General features: G+C 40.4%; 1 protein-coding gene across 3 annotated transcripts; it reads left to right on the top strand.

The window, feature by feature from the left end:
- Positions 1-8790: 8790 nt before the first annotated feature.
- Pisd (phosphatidylserine decarboxylase) lies at positions 8791-24285 on the top strand. 3 transcript variants are annotated; one of them, XM_065218706.1, is made up of 7 exons: positions 8791-8950; positions 16024-16441; positions 16632-16789; positions 18586-18727; positions 18808-19135; positions 23346-23556; positions 23621-24285. In XM_065218706.1, the coding sequence occupies exons 1-7, from the start codon at positions 8919-8921 to the stop codon at positions 23736-23738; spliced, it is 1407 nt and encodes a 468-aa protein (XP_065074778.1). In that variant the 5' UTR covers positions 8791-8918; the 3' UTR covers positions 23739-24285. The 3 variants fall into 3 exon arrangements, with proteins under 3 accessions (XP_065074778.1, XP_065074779.1, XP_065074776.1); XM_065218707.1 differs by lacking the exon at positions 8791-8950 and adding an exon at positions 15836-15908; XM_065218704.1 differs by lacking the exon at positions 8791-8950 and having other exon boundaries at positions 15968-16441.
- The last annotated feature ends 258 nt before the right edge of the window (positions 24286-24543 follow it).

The following is a 24543-nucleotide window of genomic DNA, read 5'->3' on the forward strand; positions in this document are numbered from 1 at the left end:
CCCTTGACCAAATTTTGACCGTATCACCCTTTACAATTTCAATAATTTTATCACCATTCGATCAGAAATATGGCTACGTATCGATAACAACCCGAAAAAAAATACAGTGAAATTTTCAGTGGAAACAATGCTCTAACATTAACATTTATTGTTGACAATAAAAATGATTGTTATAATGTTGTACCCTTCCTAAAACGGCAAAACTGCTACCTAGCTGTACAATGAATGTACATAATAAAATGTTGTTGCAATGGTTTTTATCGTATTTTTCATTTATTTTATTGTTAACATGATTCGATCATGAACAATAATTAACAACTCTAATACAATAAAAAATTGTTGTTAAATTAAATATTGGTGTGTTTTCACGGTGGGTTACTTCACGAACAATAAAAATAAATCTGATCGAAGCATGCAGACTATGAGAGGGTCAGCAACACTGCCAATGTAATCAAGATAGGCGATGCTCGTATGGCTCTGGCTTTGACAGTTCCAGCCAGTTTGCGTCCGCTCATCTCTTATCCTAGACTCTCTCTAAAGCTGGGTTAAGATGGTTCAATTCAGCGTTCAACTCACTTGAACTGCGAAATGAACGTCCAGAAATCTGACCGATATCGGACTTGCTCTATTCGTTGCCAAGTCAGTTGAACGCCTACGACCAGATCGGTTTGAGTTGAATTCAACTTACCTGCCTCATCTAAATCCTTAATGCAGACCTTTTCCGTGCAGTAAATAATCAAACAATAATAATAAAAAATTGTACCACTTGAAGATGTCAGGAAGGAACTCTCAGGTGGAAGCATATTTCATGGGCGATTCTCTCCAGCCGAATGCATTATCTTATCAACGACGCTCAATCACCAAGGAGACGTGACCTAGGGAGATCGAGTGGAGGGGAGTTGGCCTCCATTTCTCACAAGTTCCGGATCGAATCTCAATCCAATACCTGTAAAAAAAGGACTCACCCGTAACAGACATACCACCACCCCTTCCCTTCCCGGGGAGATGTTTTATTTTTTCGATTTATTTTTAAAGTCGATAAAGTAGATCTGTCAAGCCAACACATATACTCTAAAGTACACTGTTATTTTTTTATCAATAAATTCACCAACCAACAGTAAAATAACAATAATATATAATGTTATTTTAAAAAAAATATATGGGGAAATCACGAAAATTTCATTGTTAAGATACTTAACAATCCCCCTTTTTTATTGTAAATTTTCCATTTACCATGAAATTTACTGTTTTGTACAACATAAATCAAGGTAAATTTATTGTAGACGCAACAATATAAATCATTGTTAAGACAATAATTTTCGTCTTATTGTTACATCGTTTTTTAATCTTTTTTTGTTGTTTTTTTTTCGGGAATGCTTCCGAATGTTGATTTTCAACAAGAAACTATTGAAAAACTGGTAAATGTCCAGCATTGTCCAAAAGCGTCGAATTAACTAACAAATCCACCAATTACCTACATGCATATGCTACTTTCCCAGCACAGTCGTCAGAGAGTAGTAAGTAGACGAAACAAGTCGAAATGGCATTCGCCTCCGATCCTCGGGCGCGTGTGAATAGGGAGGATGTAATTGCGTAATATTTTGCACACTCATCGCCATATTCAGAACCACACGCTCCCAACGATCACCCAAAATGTTCTCCAGAGTTGTAATCTAGTAACCAAACTTGGAAACAGGGATACACTCAAAAAATATATCACATATGTAATGCATGAAATCCATGTGAATTTCACATAGCTTTTCAAAAAAAGATGACGACAACCTAAAGAAATCGTTTATGGAATTTCAGTTTTTCAGTTCAGTTTTTTCCTGGAAATTTTTGTTAAATAAGATAAAAAGTTTTTTCCCATACATTTTTAACCGCTTTACTACCAATCCCCAGAAAGCCAAAACATTCAAATTTGAAAGAGAAAATTCCCTCTCACGATCTCAATATCTCAATATTCCATGTATTTTGATGACACTCTGTAACATTTGGTGGGGGAGGGAGGACTAGCATTTGAAGTCCCTCCCATTTTGCATATTCTGCATAAAAATTACATAAAAATTCCCTCCCTTTTAACATATTCTGCAAGAAAAAAAAAATATCAAACATTTCTAGGAAAAACTTAACGATAATGAATGATTTCTTTTGACTTATTTTGACCATAATATGCATCCAAAACGTTTTATCCACTTTTCCAAATTTCGAACTTACTATCAATGGAACAGCGCCATCAATGAAAAAAATAGGCCTTGACTTAATGGTGAAAACTATTTTTGTAGTTCTTTAAAAATTCTAACTCTTCACTTAAATGAACTTGGTGGCCCTGAAAAGGGCCGTTTTGTTACTTGGTTGTTGGTGATAATGATGCGTCTGCTCTTGGCGTGTTCAGTGACGGCATCACGGATCACATTTTCTCGGCACACCTTCAGCACACGGGCTCCTTTACCAAATCCTTGCCACTCTTGCCACGACCAGTCATGCCTCTTGGTGTTTGCCGTTGAACGGGTGCATCGCAACTAATGCGAACGCGACTTTAAATTATCTTTATTATCATCTTGTGTGGTTAACATGTACTACTTATCAAGTGACACAGATGCGTCTTTTCAACTTTAGTTCCTTTGAAATTTCAATTATTATTAATTACAGTTCTTAGTCCTATCAGGCCTGTTTTAAGAATGACCACCTTGGTGGAATTGGTTTGTTTAAAATTTGAAAAAGGAGACTACTTATAACTACTATTTACAACTACAACTAACCTTCAACTACTATATAAACCTAATCTACTATATACAAATTGCTTATCAAAACATGTTCTGATATATTACATTTTTGTGCAAATTTAGTCTTAATTTCGTTAATTCTGGAATTTATTTTGACAATGCCTGCCTCTTTGTGTAAATTTGTTATTCTAGTGCCGAAAGGACGATCAAGTACCATCCTCAGCACTCTATTCTGAGCAACCTGGATTTTATTCCTGTGAGTCTGTGCACATGATTCCCACACCGGAGCTGCATAGAGGATCGCAGGTGCTATTATTTGTTTGTAGACAGCCAGTTTGTTCACCCTTGAGAGGCGGGATCGGCGGCAAATCAGCGGATACAGACCTAACCAAGGCAGAACACTTGACTACAGTTTTTTCTACATGCGAACGGAAGAGGAGCTTTTTATCGAACAACATCCCGAGATAGGTTACTTCGGCAGACCACTCAACCCTTGTGCCATCCATGATTACAGTACAAGAGAGAGCCGGTTTTAGTTTCAGCGATTGCCGATGGAGGAACACGATTGTTTGTGTTTTGGATGGATTGATTTTAATTTTTCACGTGGTGGCATAATCAGCAAAGGCGTTAAGGCATTGTTGAAGTTTGTTCGTTATTTTGCGAGGCATCCTTCCTTTGACGGCTATTGCGGTTTCATCAGCGAACAGGAAAAATACGCAACCGTCGCCGAGGGGAGGAATGTCGGAAGTGTAAATGCTGTAAAGCAAGGGGCCCAGCAGGCTGCCTTGCGGGACTCCTGCTGGGATGGAAAACGTGTCTGAAAGACAACCATCAACGATACCTTAAACGACCTTTGCTGTAGGTAGTTACGAGTGATTTTAACCAGATGTAATGGGAAGTTGAAGTTACAAAGCTTGTACACAAGTCCGTCATGCCAAACATTGTCAAACGCCTTTTCGACATCTAGCAAGGCCATGGCTGTGGACTTGGATACAGCTTTGTTACTTCGGATGTTATTCATCACCCGCACTAGCTGGTGATTGGTGGAGTGCCCCTTTCTGAATTCAAACTGTTCCGGAAGGAGAATGTTGTTTTCCTCGACAAACTTGAGCAAACGATTGAGAATGAGTTTCTCGAACAATTTACTCAGCGCTGAAAGGAGGCTGATTGGTCTGTAGCTTGAAGGCAATGTTGGATCCTTACCGGGTTTGCGGATTGGTATGATTTTTGCTACTTTCCAGATACTTGGAAAGTAGTGCAGTTCCAAACATCTGTTGAAGATAGCGGTTAGAAGAGACTGCACTTTCATGCTGAGTCTCTTCAAGATCAAGTTGAATATACCGTCAAACCCGGGAGCCTTCATGTTCTTGGTACATTTCAGCGCTGAGCAAATCTGTTGTACTGTAATCATATCCGCCGGAGGCACGACACAAGGGGAGACATCTAAGTTTTGAACGCATTGCGCAACCTGATCATCGAGCGGACTTTGGATAGTCGAGTTGGTTACTGTGTATAGCCAATAGGAAGCGAGAAAATATGGTACCGGCAGAGCAGGTTGTCTATATAACAGGTAGCTAACTGCGCCTTCGCATTAGTTGCGATTCACCCGTTCAACGGTAAACAACCAGGAGACATGACTGGTCGTGGCAAGGGTGGCAAAGGATTTGGTAAAGGAGTCGCCAAGTGTCATCGTGTGATAACATCCAGGGCCTGCCATTCGTCGTCTGGCTCGACGTGGTGGTGTCAAGCTCATCTCCGGTCTGAAGTACGAGGAAACCCGAGGTGTGCCGAGAAAAAGTGATCCGTGATGCCGTCACTGAATACGCAGCTGCGTACACGTCATCATCATCTTCCAAAGCCTGTACTACCATCGGCCCTTTTTAGGGCCACCAACATTTTTCAAAAGAGTTAATTTTCTGAACATGTCCCAACTAAAATTCATATCAAAAGGTTCTTTTCAGGGCAATCATAGTCATACTAAAGAGTATAAACCCCGCTAAAATTCCTATTCCTATACAAAACACAAGCTCCTGATGCAGTTAACAAAAATATTTATTATATCATACCACGTAGTCCTACGTCATCATTGCGTTCAACCCCATTGGGCTGTCCCTTGTAGTTTTTTTTTAATGTGTGACCTTTACTTTTAATTTTAAATTATCCAACCTTTGGAGCTACATTGAGTCTGTTGCTGTTGAAAAAAATTAAAGAAGAATTGTGAATACTTATTGAGGTTCCCAAAACTTCAGATAACTTAACTTCACGAAAATTGTAGGAACCTAATAGAAGTTACGAGGATTACCGATAGACTACTGGAACTTTGGGGAAGTTCAGAAAACTTCAGGATCTTTCCAGAAGTTTCTAAAATTTCAAGCTGGTTCCATTAACTTCAGAGAAGTTGAAGAAACTTTCATGAAGCTCCGAGAATTCAAGGTATATCTAGAGAATTTCAAGTCCAGGCAACTTCACGGAAGTCCAGACAACTTCACAGAAGTTCAGTCATCTTCACAGAAGTTCAGATAACTTCAGGGAAGGTTCGAGATCTTCAGGAAAGTTCAGACTTTTAGGGTGGTTAAAGAACCTGTAAGAATGATCTGAAAATTTTAGGAAACTTCAGAATAGGAATTTGACTGTCAAATACAAACAATCGTCGCGTACCTCGCATAACTGGTCGACAAAAAAGCCATAATCAACAATGATTTGTTGATGTTTGGAACCTAATTCACATACACGGTAACCGCAAAATATCCAATAATGAGTACAAAATAAGCATTTTCGAGGGAAACTTGGACAACCCATTAAATGAGTATAATTTTACCCATTTATGAGTAATTACAACTACAAAAACAAGTAGTAAGTATTCATTTTTGATTAAAAAATACATATAGCTAAATTGATGCAAGATTTCGATCAAGTGACGATAATCACTGTTAATCACAGACCACCTGACAAAAAACCGTTATTTTCTGTAAGTCACCAACTTGTAATTCACTTGTAAATTTTGAAACATCTTAAGCTATGTAACAATTCTTTGTAGATCCCTTGAAAAAGATGGAATATTCCATTGAAACGTTGGGAGTAGAGGAAAAACATAGTTTTACTCGCTAAAAGACTGAAAGCCGATAAAATTTGTTTACAAATAGTCCACCAGTCGATAGCATTACTACAAATACTCATAAATTGGTAATATTTTTACTCATTTAATGTGTAGTCCCAGTCTCCCTCGAAAATGCTTACTTTGTAGTCATTATTGGGTATTTTGAGATTACCGTGTATGGAAAATCAATGAGCGTAAACAGGTGAGGCCCAGTAAATTTGTCGTCTATTTCGTTCTCCGGCTGATCAAATGGATAACGGAGTTTGACGTCACACTCCTTCAACCTTTTAAACACCGGAAGAACGAAAGAGATGACAAATTCACTGAGCCTTACATATTTATATCTCACTGATAGCTGGTTCAGTAGGCCGATTTGACAGCACATCCTGCCACTGGTCCTAATCACCGACGGACATCGATGTCTAAAGTGCACCCTACATGGCAGAAGTATTTTCAATACAATCCGATGGACAAATGACAAATTTCCTGACAAAAGATGCCCATGATCAGCCCCAAACGCTGCTGTAGTCAAAACTGGACCCTACACGATTGCTGTTCTTGACAATAATCCTACATATTAACAATACATTATATATTGACGTCATTTCATTGGTATTAACGACGCTTCAGGGTTTTCCCATTTTTATCCAAATCTCTCATACAATTTTCAACGTGCACAAAATTGTTTCTATTCCCAACTTATCCTTTCTGCATGTACACAAATTGTCAAGCAAGACGTACAGTTTCTCTAAGTTTTCAGGCGACCGCGAAGCACTCTGCCATATTCACTGTCAGGTTTCAATGATCTCCACAACAAACATGGTGCTAAGAAATGTCGAAACCGACGGAGAAGGCACTAACGCTAAAAGTCAATATTTTCGACCCCCTCCCCGCCGTTTGTAACAAAACGTGACACATTCAAAAAAATCCTATCAATTATGTTTTTCCCTGAAAATTTCAATTAATTACTAGACTGAAAAAATGCATCTTAACCAGGTACTTGTATTAAATCATGAGCCTTTTCACAATAGGGGATTCATTTTCATGTGCTTTAACAGGCGGCCATGTCGTACAGTGGTTAAAAAGTTGAAATTCATTAACTTAACATGACCTCAATGCCTTAAATTTGCTTATGGTCTACAGTTTAAAATCATAACCTCTGTTTATTTTTTTTTTGTTTTTCTTTAAGATTTTCAGAATAAATGGGCTTGATCAGATTACCAGGTTTGTTAAAAATTTACGTTTGCATTGCATTGACATAAATTTGATAGTTAGACCATAAATTTAGCTGTTACTTTGCCCCAACGTGTCCAAAAATAAATCCACCACGCAGAATTTAAAAAAAAATGCCCTCAGCAAAATAAACCAGCTAAATTAATAAGTTCTGCATCTTACGCAAATGCATATCATGAGTGCAACTTACATCCCTGTCGCTTCTTCTTCTTATTATTATTATTACTGATTCTTTTACCCTAATAAAAATACCATAAACGAACGATAACCCAAATAATAGAACTATTCTACAAATGTTTTGGATAGCGACGTTGGTGGTGTGGTGATTACCTCTCACCTCAGTAGGCCAGGGTTCAACCCCAGTTGGCGCCGCCGGGATGTTCTGAGGCATAACATCTCTGATCACGCCTTCCAAGGGAAGAAAAGCCGTTGGTCCCCGGTTCATGAGTTGATGGGTCGATATGTAGCAGCCCAGTGGCAGGCGCGTGGGTAACATGTTATACCGTGACAGCGGGCCCAACACAGCAAAATAAATGATTTGAGCCCGGGACATGCTGCTTACTCTCAAACGCTACTGTTGGTATAGGCCCTGTCACTGGCCTGATAGGTAGGATACAGTAAAGCCCTACAGTAAAAGTATGGACGTCTGTCAAAAGTTGTTCCAATCGAACCGTCAAAATGCACCGCTTTGCTCGATTGGAACAGCTTTTTCAGTTTTGTGGTGACAGTCGTCCATACTTTTACTGTAGGGCTTTAGGATACAGGTGTGGGAACTGCCTTCCTGGCGTTGGTAGCATTGGTGCTCAGCACGGAAAACAAGATCGACGGAAAACAAATCAAGAAAGAAAAAAATATGGTTTGGATGACGTCGATTGCCAGATTAGGTTTATTATTGCAGGCGTAGGTATTATTTGAAAATGGCACAAAAGCTTTTGTAAACAAAAGTTTTAAGGACCTTAACACGCGAACCGAAGTAGTAAAGTAATTGCCAGATTAGGTTTATTATTGCAGGCGTATGTATTATTTGAAAATGGCACAAAAGCTTTTGTAAACAAAAGTTTTAAGGACCTTAACACGCGAACCGAAGTAGTAAAGTAATACCCCGTTCACATTACAGTCTATATCACGTAATATAGGCTGTCTTGCAATGAGCACTCATACATATGATTTCCAGTGAAAACTAGATGTATGAGTGCTCATTGCAAGACAGCGTATATCACGTGATATACGGTGTAACGTGAACGGGGTATAAAACCGAATCACAACTAGGGGCCCATGCATTAATTATGTCACGCTAAATCGAGCAAAAAATTACCCCTCCCCCCTATCGTGACGTTTTTCCTATACCTAATGCATTGCTTGTCACAAAATCTTAGACTCCCTCTCCCTCCCCATTAGAGCGTGACATAATATATGCATCAACCCTAGTGGCTAATTTCGCTTTTCAACTGTATCGATAATAATATTATATGTATTATATTATACTCAAATTAGAGTTGTTTTAAATTGAACGTATGCCTGTACGCAGCCACATCATTGCCCCTACCGGACTAACGATTGCGCACTACTGCACTGTCAAGTCATATGATCACAAACGTCAAAACCCGTTATATGTCGTAACGTGCGCTTGTATTGGTGCCAGACGTTCATTCATAAACATTGCTGTCCGACTCCCTTTCTTCGCTGTCCAGCATTCGAACTGAAGATTCTTTCTTTCAGATTGTTTTGTTGCGTTCGGTCGTGCGGTCGGGATCAATATACGTTTCTAAGTAATTGAACTGTTGTTAAACCTGTGAGATTGAATTAGAAGTTTGTCGAAACAAGTTCAATTGATCGTGACAGTACTCATCAAGTAGAAAGAAATGGCAGTGTATTTGATGCCGAAGACTCGATTGTAAGTAATAATTATTGATTGTGAACAACACTATCGGGAACTAGGACATATCGATGTGTTTCGTATTACACTTCCGACTTCGTTAACCATTAGAATCTGATCGGAATATGATAGAAAAATGCACTGCTGCACGTTATAGGATTAACATCACATTCTTTCGCCTTGGCGACCACGAAGCTCGAACATATGAGCAATTATTGTTCCTGAATGTTATAGGTATCCAGTCACATGTTTCTGTGCCTGTTGAGTTTGATTCCTACCTTCACATGCGACTGCCCAAGTGTGTGTATTTTTAGAATCATTTTTGTTTCTGTTTTAAACTAAAAGAAAGGACTTGACCATTCTTCCGACAGGTAGGTGTTAGCAGCATTAAATATGCGCCATCGTTTTGATGTTGGTTACACAATCAATTCAGCCAGCGCGGTGCCGACGAGAAGACTGGTCAATGTTGAACCAGTTTCCGTTTTTTTGTGTTTTACTTTGTTACATTTGGTTGGAGAAATGTGCCAACAAACTGATAACATAGATTAGGTCCGGTAGATTGTCGGAGATAAGGTTTACCAGCGTATGAATGGCGTGCATAGATGTTTGCTTATATGCGCGATAAGCTTGGAAATTAGTGCATGTAGTGTTTTACAGGTTTTGCAAGATCGATATCGTATCGTTAAAAATAATAGTTATTGATATTCTTCAGACAAGTTAAGTTAATTGAATAACATATCTACGACTTAGTCTTTCCCTTGATTGCGTATCATCATGTTATAATATGTTACAATGCGCCATATCGAGTTTCGTCGCAACAATGTTTTAGCTTGTTTACCGGCAGGCACAGATTTTTCCGTAGCTCACTGACACGCATTTATTATTCATTTGAAAGGGTTACTACAAACCATTCCCCTAGGGAACCTATTGTAGCGATGCGCAGAGCATCCCTAATCATGCTCCGCAGTACGCACCTTATCTTTATGGGGAGAACGAAATCGGTCATTATCAAATAGTTGTCGGTACCCGTCAGGAGGTGTTCCATAATGTGACTACTCAGTATACACATGCTGTTATCAGTAGATGAACCTCTAAACATATTATTCGTGTGAATAGTGTAACCAGTAGCAGTGCTAGAATCGTAGGTGCCTTTTACTGAACATGTAAATATATATAGGATCTTAACTTATAGGTTCACTTTAGTTAGGGTAGAGAACTACTTCGGCCTAATCGCCCATTGATTTCAGAGTTAACATGTCAATTATGCATTTGGTACGATACTTTAGTTAATAAGCTACCAACGAAGTCAATGAGAACGCGTGATATGAAGGTTTGCACCCATTATTCCCAAAAACAAAAGAAGCGCTCTGACCGAATCAATTTTTATCTTCATCCGATAGGCCGAAGTGAATTCATTGGTGTTTTAATGCGTTAGGCCGAGTTTAGAATCCGTAGGCCGAGTTTGGCGTAAAGAAGTAGTGTTAGACTTTTGACAATATCTCAACGATTGGTTTCTCTTTATCAAATCTTACGATACATACTGAAAGGTAAATAAATTTGGAATCCATCAGTAATAATAACATTCCGTTTGGTGCTAAACTGCGCTAGATTAAGAAAGACTAAATGTGGGTTGTGCTTAATAGGCCGGAAATAGGGTAGTTAACCCTACCACATTGTATATTCAAATATAATGCGAAACGTGGTAAAAATGTAACTTTCTTATAGTTGACTAGGTAGGGCTGATAGTTCTTGCTGATTTACGATAGCGATTTTGAGCCCGAAATGAATATCGGTCGGTGTGTTTGGTTCCCACGATAGTTTATCCCGTGCCGTGCCGGTGAGCTTGGATATTCTAATAGTTTAACTTTGAACGAAGCATGTCGACATATTCGACAACCTTGTCAGTAGTGCGATAATATTCCAACTTTGAAAATCAAGATCATGCTCAAACATATTGCGACCACACATTTTGTAAAGACACCATTGTTTGGTTCTTTTTCGATGAGGATGCTTTGATGATTTCAGATGAATTTATCAAAGTTTCATAAACTATTGGAACAATTCACGAACTTGCCTGAAGACGTTTTACAGAGCTGTTCGATATAATAGCAATGCATACCGATTTTTATATAAAATTGTCAACTTTGACGTGTTGTAACTTTGTTTTTTTTTCATTTCGTTTATTTGGCAGGCTCAAATGTTATAAAAATAACTTAGCGGAGCCGAGTAACATGGAATACCAATTTTGGTACTCAAAATACAAAAAAAAAAGATATGACAATGCATTTTATCATAGGATTTTTCTGGGTGGCTATCGAAGCGGCGACAAAGCGAGCTTCTCCCGTGCACGCAACTTCTTTCTTTCCCGAATTTGTTCCTCATTTTCATTGAACCCGAATCGTGATCGCTGCTGCTGCTTCTGAACGTCGTTTCCCGTTGCATGCTCTCCACTACTCTCGTCGGTCGTCGGGGTCGTTACGTCCATTTCGTTATTTGCAATCAACATCTCCAACCCCGTGTCCGTTTCCTGGTCGCTAATGACTAACGACTCACTTTCCCCACTACACCACCATACGTACTGCTGCTGTTTTGTTTTCTTTCATTTAGCTGCTTTCCTTTTTCCTTCAGTTGCTTCTCCGGTTCCTTCCGAGCCTTCCGCTTGGGGCAGGAAAGCTTCCGGTGTCCGTCCGCCTTGCACAGAAAACATTTATCTTTGTTGCCATCATAAAAAATATTTCCTTTGCGATTGAAGAAATGTAATGACGTGGGGATTTCCTTCTTCACATCCATATATATACCGCGTATTCCTGTATATACCTCAAAACACAGATCAGTCTGAAATTTCTCCCGGATGATGGGTTTAATTTTCCCATATTTCCCCAGCACTTTATCCAGCTCGTTGTCGGGTACCTCTGGTGGTAAGTCATACACACGCACATATTGAATGAATTCACCAGCATGCGACATGCGTAGCTTTGCCGTCGTTCCATTCGCATAATGGAAGATTAAATCTTCCGAATTGAATGTCAGAGCATGGAGCATCGCTTCCTCTGATTTGAACTTCATGAAGACTCCTCTTTCCTCACCAATGTGATAAACAGCTTCCATTTCAGCCGGATCCGCGTCGAATGCTTTGGCGAAATTTACTATCTCTCCGATGTTTGGTTTGGCATCACAATGGCTGAAGCTAAACTTGATGGTGTTTTTTACTTCACACATCTTACACCGTAGCAACAAAAGGCACCGAACTGCTAGCAACGAACAAAGAGCAACTATATAATAGCGAGTCTCGAAAACAGGCTATTGCGTGGTTCACACCGAAATAAAAAATCGACTGCTGCTGTAGACAGCTGTGGGACAACTCGTTGTAACTTTGTTATCTTATGATGAATTGAGGTTTCACCGTTGGCACTGAAATACAAATATGTACAATTTTGAGAAAATAAAATAACACATTTTTTTAGCACCTGCCGTCAAGTGAGATGCTTGATAAAATTGTTCGTAGTAATAACAGTTTAAATAATTTGAATTTCAACTCAATTTTGAGTTTTCAAATTTTAAAATACTCAGTACTCATACAGTACGCGCCATAAAAAATTGCTAACATTTTCATACAAATCGTATGAAGAAATTCGCATTTTTGTTATGGCTCATAGAGTAAGGTGGGGCAAACTCCAAGTAAGAGTGAGGCAAAATTTCTTTTCAGCAATGGGGCAAAAGTTCGCAAACTTAATGGCAGTTTTTGAGAAGTTTTGCCACTGTAAATCTATAAATGCCCCATGATGGTGTGTAGGACATAAAAAAACATTTGTTTGTGCTCAGATTTAGGCATAGCTTGGTAAATAACGAAGATAGTGGTTTTCCGCAATAAATGCCAAAGGGTCACAATTTTTCTGGACTTTTGTCACATTCTGCTCCATTCAGTGAAGTGAGTCGGGAATCGGGTACATCCCCTTTACCAAACTCATCCGTTGATGAGGGATGGTAAGGGGTGTTTCCTCCCGCTTTCTACTCTCTATATACAATTTACTCTAACGGAACGATCAACTCTATACTTTCATCTCCTCATCTATCTGATATTTGACGTTGAGCATCTGCAACTATGTATCGTTAACTTCAAGCTTGAAATAATAAATCCATGAATCCAAGCTTGGAAAAACTTTTCGTCTGATTAATTTTAGAAGATTGATCATTCAAAATGTTTTTCAAATTTTGATCTAGAAAAATTACGAAATCAACTATAAAGTTTCTTAAATTTTACTTCCAAACTTCATTTAAATAGGGAAATTTACGTATTTTTACAGCGTTCGCACTTCTATTAGCAATTTCTTAGCGTCACGCGCACATATGACGTCTTTGTTTGTTTACATTTATCTGCTGCTTATTGTTCTATCCATTCCAATCGAGAGAATTGTCCAAAACAGATTTTACAACGCTCTAAACTTTTCAGTTGAGTGTGACTATTGTCGGCAACGTCTGTTTTTCGGCATATATTCCATTTGAACTGCGTGCTAACCAGCTGTTCTATTATCGCCAACTCGAAATCAGCCGTACCTTGTAGTGCGTGTATTGCATTTAAAGAAATACCTGGCATAACAGGTTTGATCAGTCGTAAAAATGTAATCAGATTGAAGCTGAAAGGCTAAAGAATCGGGTAAATTCTTTGACTATATGTATAGTATTACTTCTGCGTGAAGTCAACAATTTACATAGTTGAAGATGCTAATTTCAAATAACAGACTAAAGTGGTAATTTTTATACGATAGATTACTGTCATTGGTCGAAAGGTACATTAGCAGCACCTACCCTACCCGTGTCCCCTCGAGATCGTCAAGTCGACGATGACAGGAGCACATCCCAAGTAACAATTTTGGTTTTATGAGGGTTCTGTAGACCATGATTTAGACTTGTAGAATGCTATAAAACCGCGATAAAACCTGCAATGCTACTTGGGATACTATGGTAGAGGTAACAATAGCTACTGTTTCAAACCAAGGTTGCAAAGACTCATTTCAGCTAAAACAATGTTTTTCTAAATTATGAAATAATTAGATGCCATGATCAAATTTTGAATTGGTAGGATACAAGAAGAGGTTGCAAAGAATGTGTTTGACATATTAAACCTGTTTATTTCACTTCATGAGAGTCACAATCAGCGATTTTTCACAAACTCACTCACTCACTCACTCACTCACTCAGCGATCAGCAAATCGCTGATTGTGACTCATAGAAAGCAAAATTTACAGGTTTTATGTTTCCAACGCATACTTTGTAACCTCTTCTTGTAAGTTACAAGTAAAACATGCCATCATACCATCTTTTGGTTTTATTATTCCGAAAAACATTATTTTAGCTGAAATGAGTCTTTGCAACCTTGTTTCAAACACATCGTTGGTACATGAGCGGGTCGGTGATCATCTCTTTTTGCCAGTGGTTGCGGGGGGACACCCCTCATCATCCCTCTCCAAAGAAGGAGTTTGATAAAACTGATTTGTATCTTCCTAAAAGTTGTCTAGCTCGCTTTCTACTTCTATATGCAATTTTCACACTGCCGTACTCTAAACGGAACTATCAATTCTATACTTTCATCTCCTTTTTTTTTTTCCTTTATTTAACGTCGGTCTCTGTTCCGCAATCTAGTGCCAATCACCGACGGACATCGATTGCCATCCATTGACGGCAACCGAATGTGCAGGAAGGCAGCTTCCACACCTGCGTAGGATATCGCACCCATTCACAACACACATGGGCCGGGACCAACGGCTTTACTTCCCTTCCGAAGGAAGGCGTGACCAGAGATTTTTATGCCTCAGAAAAATCCCACCGACCTCGGCTGGGATTGAACCCAGACCCACTGGGGTGTTAGAAAGCAGTCACGCTTACCACTACACCACCGGCGCCGGCTACTTTCATCTCCTCATCTATCGTATAAAAATTACCACTTTAGTCTGTTATTTGAAATTAGCATCTTCAACTACGGTTAAATTCGTTCAGCGAAGTATTTTGATGCGAAAATACAGTGAAATTAACGTTTAAATTTTAGTTGCCGAAAACAGTCAATGGGTGCCGAAGCCATAATTTACCCTATGTAAATAAAGTTTCTATTCCGGATAAAATTATCCATTCAAGTTATTTCCGCCTCTCCCAATCCCCTCACATGTTTAACAGTCAGAATACTAAGGGTGCAAATTGCGCGTCGATACTGTGACGCAGCACGCCTGTCCCGTTCCCGAGAAGCGAGTTTGCACCAGTTGCAATACCCCTTCCCCTTCTCCCTTCAACAGTGGACGACATAACTAAACGATCCCTCACTACCGATCTCCTGTTATCGAACAGTAAATAGAGATGAGTGAGGTCGGAATATGAGCAGAATCCATATTCACATGGATTATTAACTAATCATAAGTCCCCCCCCCCCCCTTACTTTCGCTGGTGTCGTCAGTGATATATAGCAAAAAATGTTTGCACATGCCTGAAACGTGCTTTCTTATTCGCTTGTAGATACCTACCTACCTACATTCACTAACGCATTCATCAAAGAAAGAATCTAGCCCTCTTGTGAGCCGTAGCGCGTGGAAAATTAGAGAAACACGCGATCTCTCCTCAGGAAGGCGGAGTCTCGTGGAGCCGCCTGATACCTTGAACAGTGTCAATTCATACCGTATGATGACGACGACGACAACCGGCCAAACTCTCACTATAATTTGTTGTCAAGGTCGTTTTCATTTAGCCGGGTGAGATTGTTGGTGGGTATTGTATTGTTCGTACCTACATGTACATGTGCTAGGGTTGTGATAGTAGACATGTGGGTAGTTTGAAATTTCGGCCAACCGACCGACGATGACGATGTTGCGCTCGCAAACTGCTTATCATTCGCGAGCTCGTCAGTTGATTACTATCAGCCGGTAGGAACGAATCTTGCCGAGTCGAGAAATCCCCTGTCTGCCGATCGGATGGCTCCGTTTGTTTGGAAGAGGTTGTTGAACCTTTAGACGCGATGTGATTTCAGTTACATTTAAATCTAGCTATCTATCTAGCAGTGAAAGCAAAATGAACCTAATCTGGAATTGGTTTGTTTTCTTTTATCGCAGATTATCGAAAGCGGTCAATTTCAAACCACTCCCCAACAAATGGTCGACAAAATGGACGGTAGTTAGGCGGTCGATCTCAAGCGGCAAGCATCAGGAGCAGAGTTCGACTCAGCAACATTCTAGCCACCAGCAGCAGCAGCAGCAGCAACAACAACAGCAACAGCAGCAGCAAGGTCGCCAATCTACAGGTAAATTTTACAAAATTCAGAGAAAATGGAGTTGGAAGGCAGGAGCGGGTTGGACTATATTATCCGTTTTGGATTGGTGGTTACTAGCTGCCGGCGGCTGGTTAACATGGCGGGGCGTCTTTCTTCGTTGGACCCCGATCGGCATCTGCATGATCGCCGCAGCACAATGGCACCTTCATAATCGTGAACTCGATAGGAAGGGCCTCCCACGAACGGCAGCTTCATGGCAGGTAAAAATCTTTGCTCTTAAAATTTTCTCAGTGATCTCTGATCTTGCTTATCACGTTTCTTCTTTGCGTTTAAAAAATTTAAAAGCTCGCTACTCATTGCGCAAAACGTAAAGCAAGCTTGGGCATTATTGAATTAACTGAACACACTAGCATCAACCAATATTCATACAATTCACGATATATTCCACAGATGAACGTGTATTGTTCCCTGCCATTGAGGTTGATGAGCAGATGCTGGGGTTGGTTGGCAGACTGTCGCGTGCCGACGCCCGCCAGGCCCCTCGTCTATGGTCTGTACTCAACGGCATTCGGTGTGAACATCGAGGAAGCTGCGTCGTCCGATTTCAAGTAAGTGTAGTGATTTAATCAATTGACATATTCCTTTTTAGATTTGCTACAGTTTTTCCACGTCCCAGAGACCGCAAATCAAAATTGATTGTTCCACATTCTTTTTTGCGCTAGCTCACTAGTAGCTACAAGTCCTTCTGGCAAGTGTATAGACAATAGATAACCGTTCGTGAAAAAAGTTTGATTGGCTTAAATTTGACAGATTCTGATTTTCAGTGAATGAAAAGGTAAACGTAAATTGCATTCCTTCAGTTGCTTAGTAGTGGTGGTTGATCTTCTAAAACGCTCTGTATTTTGATGGTTAAAGGTAAATATATCCATCCAAGTTTTTACAAAAGACAAGGCACTTGATTTAAATCATGGAGACTATGCTTTGGCATAAAATTAAAAATGCTCCTCATTCAACGAGAAAGCGTTGCGTTCTGTAAACCCCATTATACAGGCGCACGTTTCAGGTTCTAGAAAACTGTGCAGCGTGCGGGACCGAAATCTGTACCCTAAGAAATGAGTCATCCGTACACCTCATATTGCGGATTTTAAGAAAAATTTCCGTCTGGCGGCTACCGTAGAGTCCTACCGTCCTATCGCAGCCAGGGTTACTTCCGCTCACTTGCTTTAAAAAATTGCTTTTTCGAATTTTGAAAACATTAGATGTTATAATGATAATTATTACTTGGCAGTTACAATAAGAGGTCGTGAAGTATGTGTTTGATACATAAAACCTGTCAATATTGCTTTCAGTGCGTCACAATCAGCGATTTAACGATTCGTGAGCGCTCACTCTGAGCGAACGCTCGCGAATCATTAGATCGCTTATTGTGTCGCTCTGAATGTGAAATTGACATGTTTTATGCGTCAAACAAATACTTTATACCCTCTTCTTGTTTCTTACAAGTACAACATATAATTATATCATCTAATGATTTCATAATTCCGAAAAACATTGTTTTATAGCAAGTGAGTGGAAGCAACCCTGACCGCAGCTGTCAAAGTTCTACTGCCAGTCTGAAAATGAGCTGAATACTGAAAAAAACATGGTGTGCATTGACAAATTGAAGTATATTTGCTGGCGATTCTTTAAAGCCTTGTTCATTTGGCAGCTGCGGTGGAAAGTCTTTTTACCTGGAATTAATCCGTAAGACGGACATAAATATCTGAAAGAGCAATATAAAGCGCCTACATTTTTATGAGGTGTGTGGATTTCGGTCCCGCACGGTATATTTTTACACTTTTCTTATGGCGAAGTCTGGAATCCCGTTGGCTTCAGAAAATAATGATAATCAATTTGATTTAATCGACAGTTAAGTGACAAAAAATCAGATCGAAATAAAATATAAATGATGGACACCTGGAACGGTAAAAGCGAACGAATACAGAGCGTTTACATGTATTATATTTATTTATGAATCTAACATAAACGGAAAAGTTTTAGTCACAGGTCGATGATGATAAAACCCTTGTCTAATTTTCAAAATTGAATTCAAATTTCAAAATCTGCTCGTCTACTGGATACCAACTTATCAGTTTGAATGACAACAGGACCAATTTTTTTACCTCAGCTTAAATCTTGAACCAGGTTTACCCATATAGTTAAACCTGGTTTATAAATCGACCCTAGGTAAAACTTTTCCGTGCCACCCTGCCCATATTCCGCTTTTACTATCAATGTTTGCGCATATTCCCCTCCCGCAATTGGCTTTCTTTTACATATGTGGTGTTCGGAGTGTTACCTAATATTTCATGTCTAACTACTCGCACATGCATTTGCTAATCTCCTCCACCTGTTACCTTTTCAGAAATTACCGTAGTCTTGCAGCATTTTTCACACGATCTCTGAAGGATGATGTGCGCTATGTCGATCCGAAAAGTTGCATTGTTTCTCCATGCGACGGGCGGGTACTGCATTTTGGTACCGCCAGCAATTGCCAAATCGAGCAGGTAAGCATTCCGATGAACGCCATCCCAAAATAAAACCGTAAATTTATAATCTATAAATTATAAACATCCCCATTCATCAGGTTAAGGGTGTCTCGTACAGCCTGGAAGACTTTCTCGGACCACCCACCTGGAGTGATAAGACCGATTGCCCTACTATCACCGAGAAGATCAAGAAAAAATCGCCCGACAACGTACTGTATCAGTGCATAATCTATTTGGCACCGGGTGACTATCATCGCTTCCATTCGCCGGCTGCGTGGAAACCGGAAATCAGGCGACACTTCTCGGGCGAGCTGCTATCAGTAAGTCCAAAAGTCGCCAAATGGATGCCAGGACTGTTTTGCCTGAATGAACGTGCCCTCTACATTGGCAAATGGATGCACGGATTCTTTAGCTTTACCGCAGTAGGTAAGTACTTATTTACAAACGCATATTTGTTACGCTTCAATCGTTTCCCTCCCGGATCTGAGATGTTCGAATATGGTATGATTTTTACAATTACGCGGTTATCTCGTTCAGTGTGCTCTACAGCTCAATTTGTTGCTTGAGCTTTGATGAGGTGATGTATGGTGGGAACGGTTAAAGCCCCGAGCGCGCGCTACAGTGATAAGCGCCAACGCGGATCTACGACAGCATAAATTTGACCTCAGGAAATATTCGACGTTGAATCATGCGATTGACTTACTATACCCCATGGGAAACTTTGATTAGCTACTACAACGCCTTCTAATCGATTGCACACTGTCCAGATTGAACGAAACAGAACTGTCGGTTATCAGTGGAGTAATGCAACACATCTGGGTGACTGTTTTCAGCTTGAATCGATAGTCAGTGGAAGACATCCAATCCGGGGTCACATTGCGGAATTCGAAACGATCAATTTTGTTCGGTTCGAGCATATTGAATCAAATGATCGAAATTAAGTCGACACTTAATCAGCATCATGTTGAGGAATGAATTGAAAATTGTATCATACGAAACTTAAAACGGCTGATTGCAAATTCTTATAACAAAGAGAGGTTTTTTTTAGGTAGGCGAAGTTTCATCGTTTTCTTGATCCTAGTTATCGAATATTGCCAAATGATGTTTGGGACGTTGCAACTAAGGATAATTGTTTCTAAAAATATAAGAATCTTGATTGAATGTAGAGCGATACAGACAAGCGCGGAACAGACAAAACTCGGTTTTCCGAAGGAAAAAGCGTCAGCAGGAAGACCGAGATCGCGAGGCGATGGTAAATCTGTACCATGTAAACGACACACGGAAGTTCTACGAGAAGCAAAATAGTTCGCGCAAAGGCTACGTGCCGCAAGCCGATATATGCAAGGACTCGGACGGTAGCATTCTCACGAACGAGTGTGAGGTGACTGAAATGGAAGCAGTACTATGACGAGCACCTCAACGATGATGCAGCAGAAAACGAAGGTGGCACGACAACAGACCTTGAAACGACAGAAGAAGACGACAGGCTACCGGTCCCTGATCTTCAAGAAGTTGAGGAGGAGATCGGTCGGCTGAAGAACAACAAAGCAACTCAACTACCAAGTGAGCTATTAAAATACTGTGGTGAAGCACTGGGTAATCGCCAAGATTTGGGAGGAGGAGATATTACCGGAGGAGTGGATGGAAGGTGTCGTATGCCCAATCTACAAAAAGGTCAACACACACTACTGAGCGCCGCCTACAAGGTACTCTCCCATATTCTATGCCGCCGCCTGTCACAATTTGCAAGAGAGTTCGTGGGGCAAGACCAGGCGGGAATATATGGGTGCCGCGCTACCACGGACCAAATTTTCGCGATTCAGCAGGTTCTGCAGAAATGGCGCGAATACAACGTGCCCACACATCATTTGTTCATCGATTTCAAATCCACATACGACACAATCGATCGAGATCAGCTATGGCAGATTATGCACGAGTACGGACTTCCGGATAAACTGACGCGATTGGTCAAGGCGACGATGGATCGAGTGATGTGCGTTGTTCGAGTATCGGGGACACTCTCGAGTCCCTTTGAATCTCGAAGGGGGTTACGGCAGGGTGATGGACTTTCGTGTCTGCTGTTCAACATCGCGTTAGAAGGTGTGATAGCTGGGATTGAAGGAAGTCCATCAAGCTTCTTGGCTTCGCCGATGACATTGACATCATGACACGGAACTTTGAGACGATGGCGGAAACGTACATCAGACTGAAGGCTGAAGCTAGACGGATTGGACTTGCCATCAACGCATCAAAGACAAAATACATGAAAGGAAGAGGTTCTAGGGAAGTCAATGTTAGCCTACCACCCCGAGTTCAGATTGAAGGTAACGAAATCGAGGTGGTCGATGAGTTCGTGTATTTGGGCTCACTGGTGACCGCTGAAAATGATACCAGCAGAGAAATTCAAAGACGCATTATGGCAGGGAATCGTGCCTACTTTGGACTCCGGAGGACGCTCCGGTCGAATAAAATTCGCCGCCACTCGAAGTTGACTGCCTACAAGACGCTGATTAGACCGGTGGTCCTCTACGACCACGAGACCTGGACTATGCTCGTGGAGGACCAACGCGCTCTTGGTGTTTTCGAACGGAAGGTGTTGCATACCATCTACGGTGGAGTGCAGATGGATGACGGAACGTGGAGGAGGCGAATGAACCACGAATTGCACCAGCTGCTGGGAGAACCATCCATCGTCCACATTGCAAAAATTGGGCGACTACGGTGGGCTGGGCACGTCGTAAGAATGCCGCACGACGACCCAGTGAAAATGGTTCTAGAAAGCGACCCAACAAGAACAAGAAAAAGAGGCGCGCAGCGGGCAAGGTGGATCGGCCAAGCAGAAGGCGACCTGCGGACCCTTCGCAGACTACGAGGCTGGCGAAGTGTGGCCATGGATCGAGTACAGTGTAAAAAATGTAGGGGAAGTTTGGTAGCTGGTTCACGGCACGTGTCTTATAATTGCCATTATGGTCCAAGGCACTGTTTTCACCAATGAAAGATGTATTGTTTTTGAATTCGTATGTGTTTTAAAGTTTAAAATGCAGGGTGACATCATCAAGTTGATAGCTGCTGTCATATTTTGTAGTTGAAATAAGGATCCTGTTGACTGAGTCAGAATATCCGTTGTCGTATCTTCCTTTCATAAGTTTAATCGTCAGAATGTTCTCTGCCGTGGATGCATTTGGTTTCTGAAGCATAAAAATCTCTGGTCACGTCTTCTTTCGGAAGGGAAGTAAAGCCGTTGGTTCCGGCCCATGTGTGTTAAATGGGTGCGATATTCTACGCAGGTGTGGAAGCTGCCTTCCTGCACATTCAATTACCATCAATGGATGGCAATCGATGTCCGTCGGTGGTTGGCACTAGATTGCGGAACAGAGATCGACGTTAAATAAAGGAAAGAAAATAATCCTTTGTAGAGTTGTTGTTATCACCAATAGCTCTATCGTCATCAATCTGACCAGCAGCTTGCCCATCTTCCATATTTGGACGAGTTAAAAACAAAGTAACCGTGTGGGAAAATTCCGGGAACTGCTCCGATTTGTTGTTCGAGTCAAATCCGTCGTCTTCTGAACTCTCACCGTCAACACCGTATACGTTAGTTGCTTCTAGAACTGACATTTTTATCACAGTTACGTTATATGCAACGCGAAAAGTACTAATCCAATGTTAATTTCGAAATTCACTTCTTACGTCCGAGGTAAACAACTCAAGGCGATAGTGCGCAATGGGACTGGTATGCGAGTATTTTTGCGCCCGTCAAGGAAAGTACTCGCATACCAGTCCAATATGATTTCGGCTCGTTTTTCTCGTGATAAACAAAATTTTTAATTATATTTTAGTTACAAACGATATTGTTATGTTGTAATGCAACTAATTTCAGCAGTGGTGTTATTGATAACTAGAATCAACGAGAAAAGAACAAATTATATAAATGTGGAAAGTCGTCTTTTTCTCAACATGCCGATTTTGCCGACTGAGGTGCGGGTATGGACAGTGTACTACCAACCGGTGGAAACTAACGATTTTAAATTGGCTCACTACTTGACTAGCCTATTGGTCCCAAGCAAATCGAGTAACGTACCCCATTCCAGTCGAAATTCTACTACTCTAGGACCAGAAGGTCCCGAAGAAACGTGCTCAACTTTATGGCTCAGCTCTGGTACTATCTTCGGTCCCAAGCTAATCGATTCACCCCTCGAAACATAGGAAAATCCACTTACCCCTCATTTTATCTGTCAAACTTTCATAGCGAATCAAAACAAACATAGTGTAGTACTGGAATTTATACTAGAATGGGGTGCGTTAGTCGATTTGCTTGGGACCAATAGGCTAGTCAAGTAGTAAGCCAATTTAAAATCGATAGTTTCGTATTGATTGTTGGTACGACTTAAGACTCGAGCTCAACAAATTTCAAGCCAAAGCTTGGTTTCTTAGCATTTTATAGATTACATCAACAGTGATTTCATGAGATTTCTTAAGGAATGAATTTTTAATCACATAAGACTGATGAAATGACTATCATGCATCTAGCTTATTGAACAGAACAGATTCTCTGAACCACTATGAACGTTGAAGTTACGCTAGCCTGCAAATGGTGCTTCAAACCTTACAATTCTGCTTTTGTTTTCTTTTACAGGTGCCACCAATGTTGGATCGGTTCAAATCTACATGGACGAAAAATTGAAGACAAATCAATGGGTTGGCCTGGAAGTTGGAACGCACCGGTGCAAGCAATACGACGAGCTTGTCCTACCGAATGAAGCGTTCCTGAACAAGGGAGAACTGCTGGGTCAGTTCAACATGGGCAGTACGGTTGTGCTAATCTTTGAAGCTCCACGGGATTTCAAGTATGTTTGTTTGCCGATCAATGTTTGAAAGCTTGGGGATCTAACGATGTAAATTTATTTTCAGATTTAACCTCCAACCGGGTCAAGTGGTACGTATGGGCCAGCGCGTGGGATGCGTTGGTGGCAGCGACGAACAGGTCGAAGATCTGAACAAAACTAAGAAACTGATTGAATCCATTTGATTGGAACCATATCTGCTGGCCAGCCTTTTCGCTGGAAAATAGTATGTATGGAAATCTTGATTTTTCGCTTGGAATGGTTTATGCCACGAATCCGTACCTTACAAATGTATTTGAACGATACTACGACTGCGTGATGAAATTATACACTACAGTGACTATTCCCAGCCTTATAGCGATATAATTGCTCAGTTTGACGGTCACGAGGGTTTATGTGATATTAAGCAATCGCGATCGTGCAATAGTTTACCAAAACGTGAACATCACACACTCACATCCAGAAAGCAGCCGAAATCATTGCATGCGTAGTACATATTGTACATGTATTCGTTGAAATAAATAGGATTACAACAGAAATGATAGGACTTTTCTAGGACGATTGAGTGCCATCTTTCCCTCGAGTTGTGTGCAAAAGTTTCAGATTTTGTTTGTTCACCAAATTAGTTTAAGTTATAAAAGAAACCATCAGTACTGGTTGAATACGTATTCTAGTTAACTTGAAAATTATGAATGTTTGAGATGTTTTGTAAATAAAACATAATTTTTAAGCGTAGGAGCTATTCTTATATTACAAAGGTGTCTTTCTTTCCTTCTTGTTTTTCTTCGAATTCCAAATAGTTGAAGCTCATTCATTTATTTATTCTTGAAACAATTGGTATTTTACAGCTTTATTTAGTCTCGGATGGGTTAAAATTAAATAGGATATTTTTTGCATAAAATATTTTAAACGTAGTAAAGTTATGGAACTTACAATAAATATCTACCTTTTCAATAGTTGATTTTCAACGCTTTACAGCGTATGTACATC

This window comes from Ochlerotatus camptorhynchus, unplaced genomic scaffold, assembly GCF_037179485.1.
Source record: "Ochlerotatus camptorhynchus isolate MF236.1 unplaced genomic scaffold, CSIRO-AGI_Acam_v1.1 ptg000093l, whole genome shotgun sequence".
NCBI lineage: Eukaryota > Metazoa > Arthropoda > Insecta > Diptera > Culicidae > Ochlerotatus > Ochlerotatus camptorhynchus.

Bases quoted from the DNA above. Each gene is read 5' to 3' on its own strand.
- Pisd (XM_065218704.1), top strand. From the start codon at position 15,983: ATGAACCTAATCTGGAATTGGTTTGTTTTCTTTTATCGCAGATTATCG. The intron at 18,728-18,807 runs GTAAGCATTCCG...CCCATTCATCAG, and splicing joins GCAATTGCCAAATCGAGCAG to GTTAAGGGTGTCTCGTACAG. The intron at 23,557-23,620 runs GTATGTTTGTTT...ATTTATTTTCAG, and splicing joins GAAGCTCCACGGGATTTCAA to ATTTAACCTCCAACCGGGTC.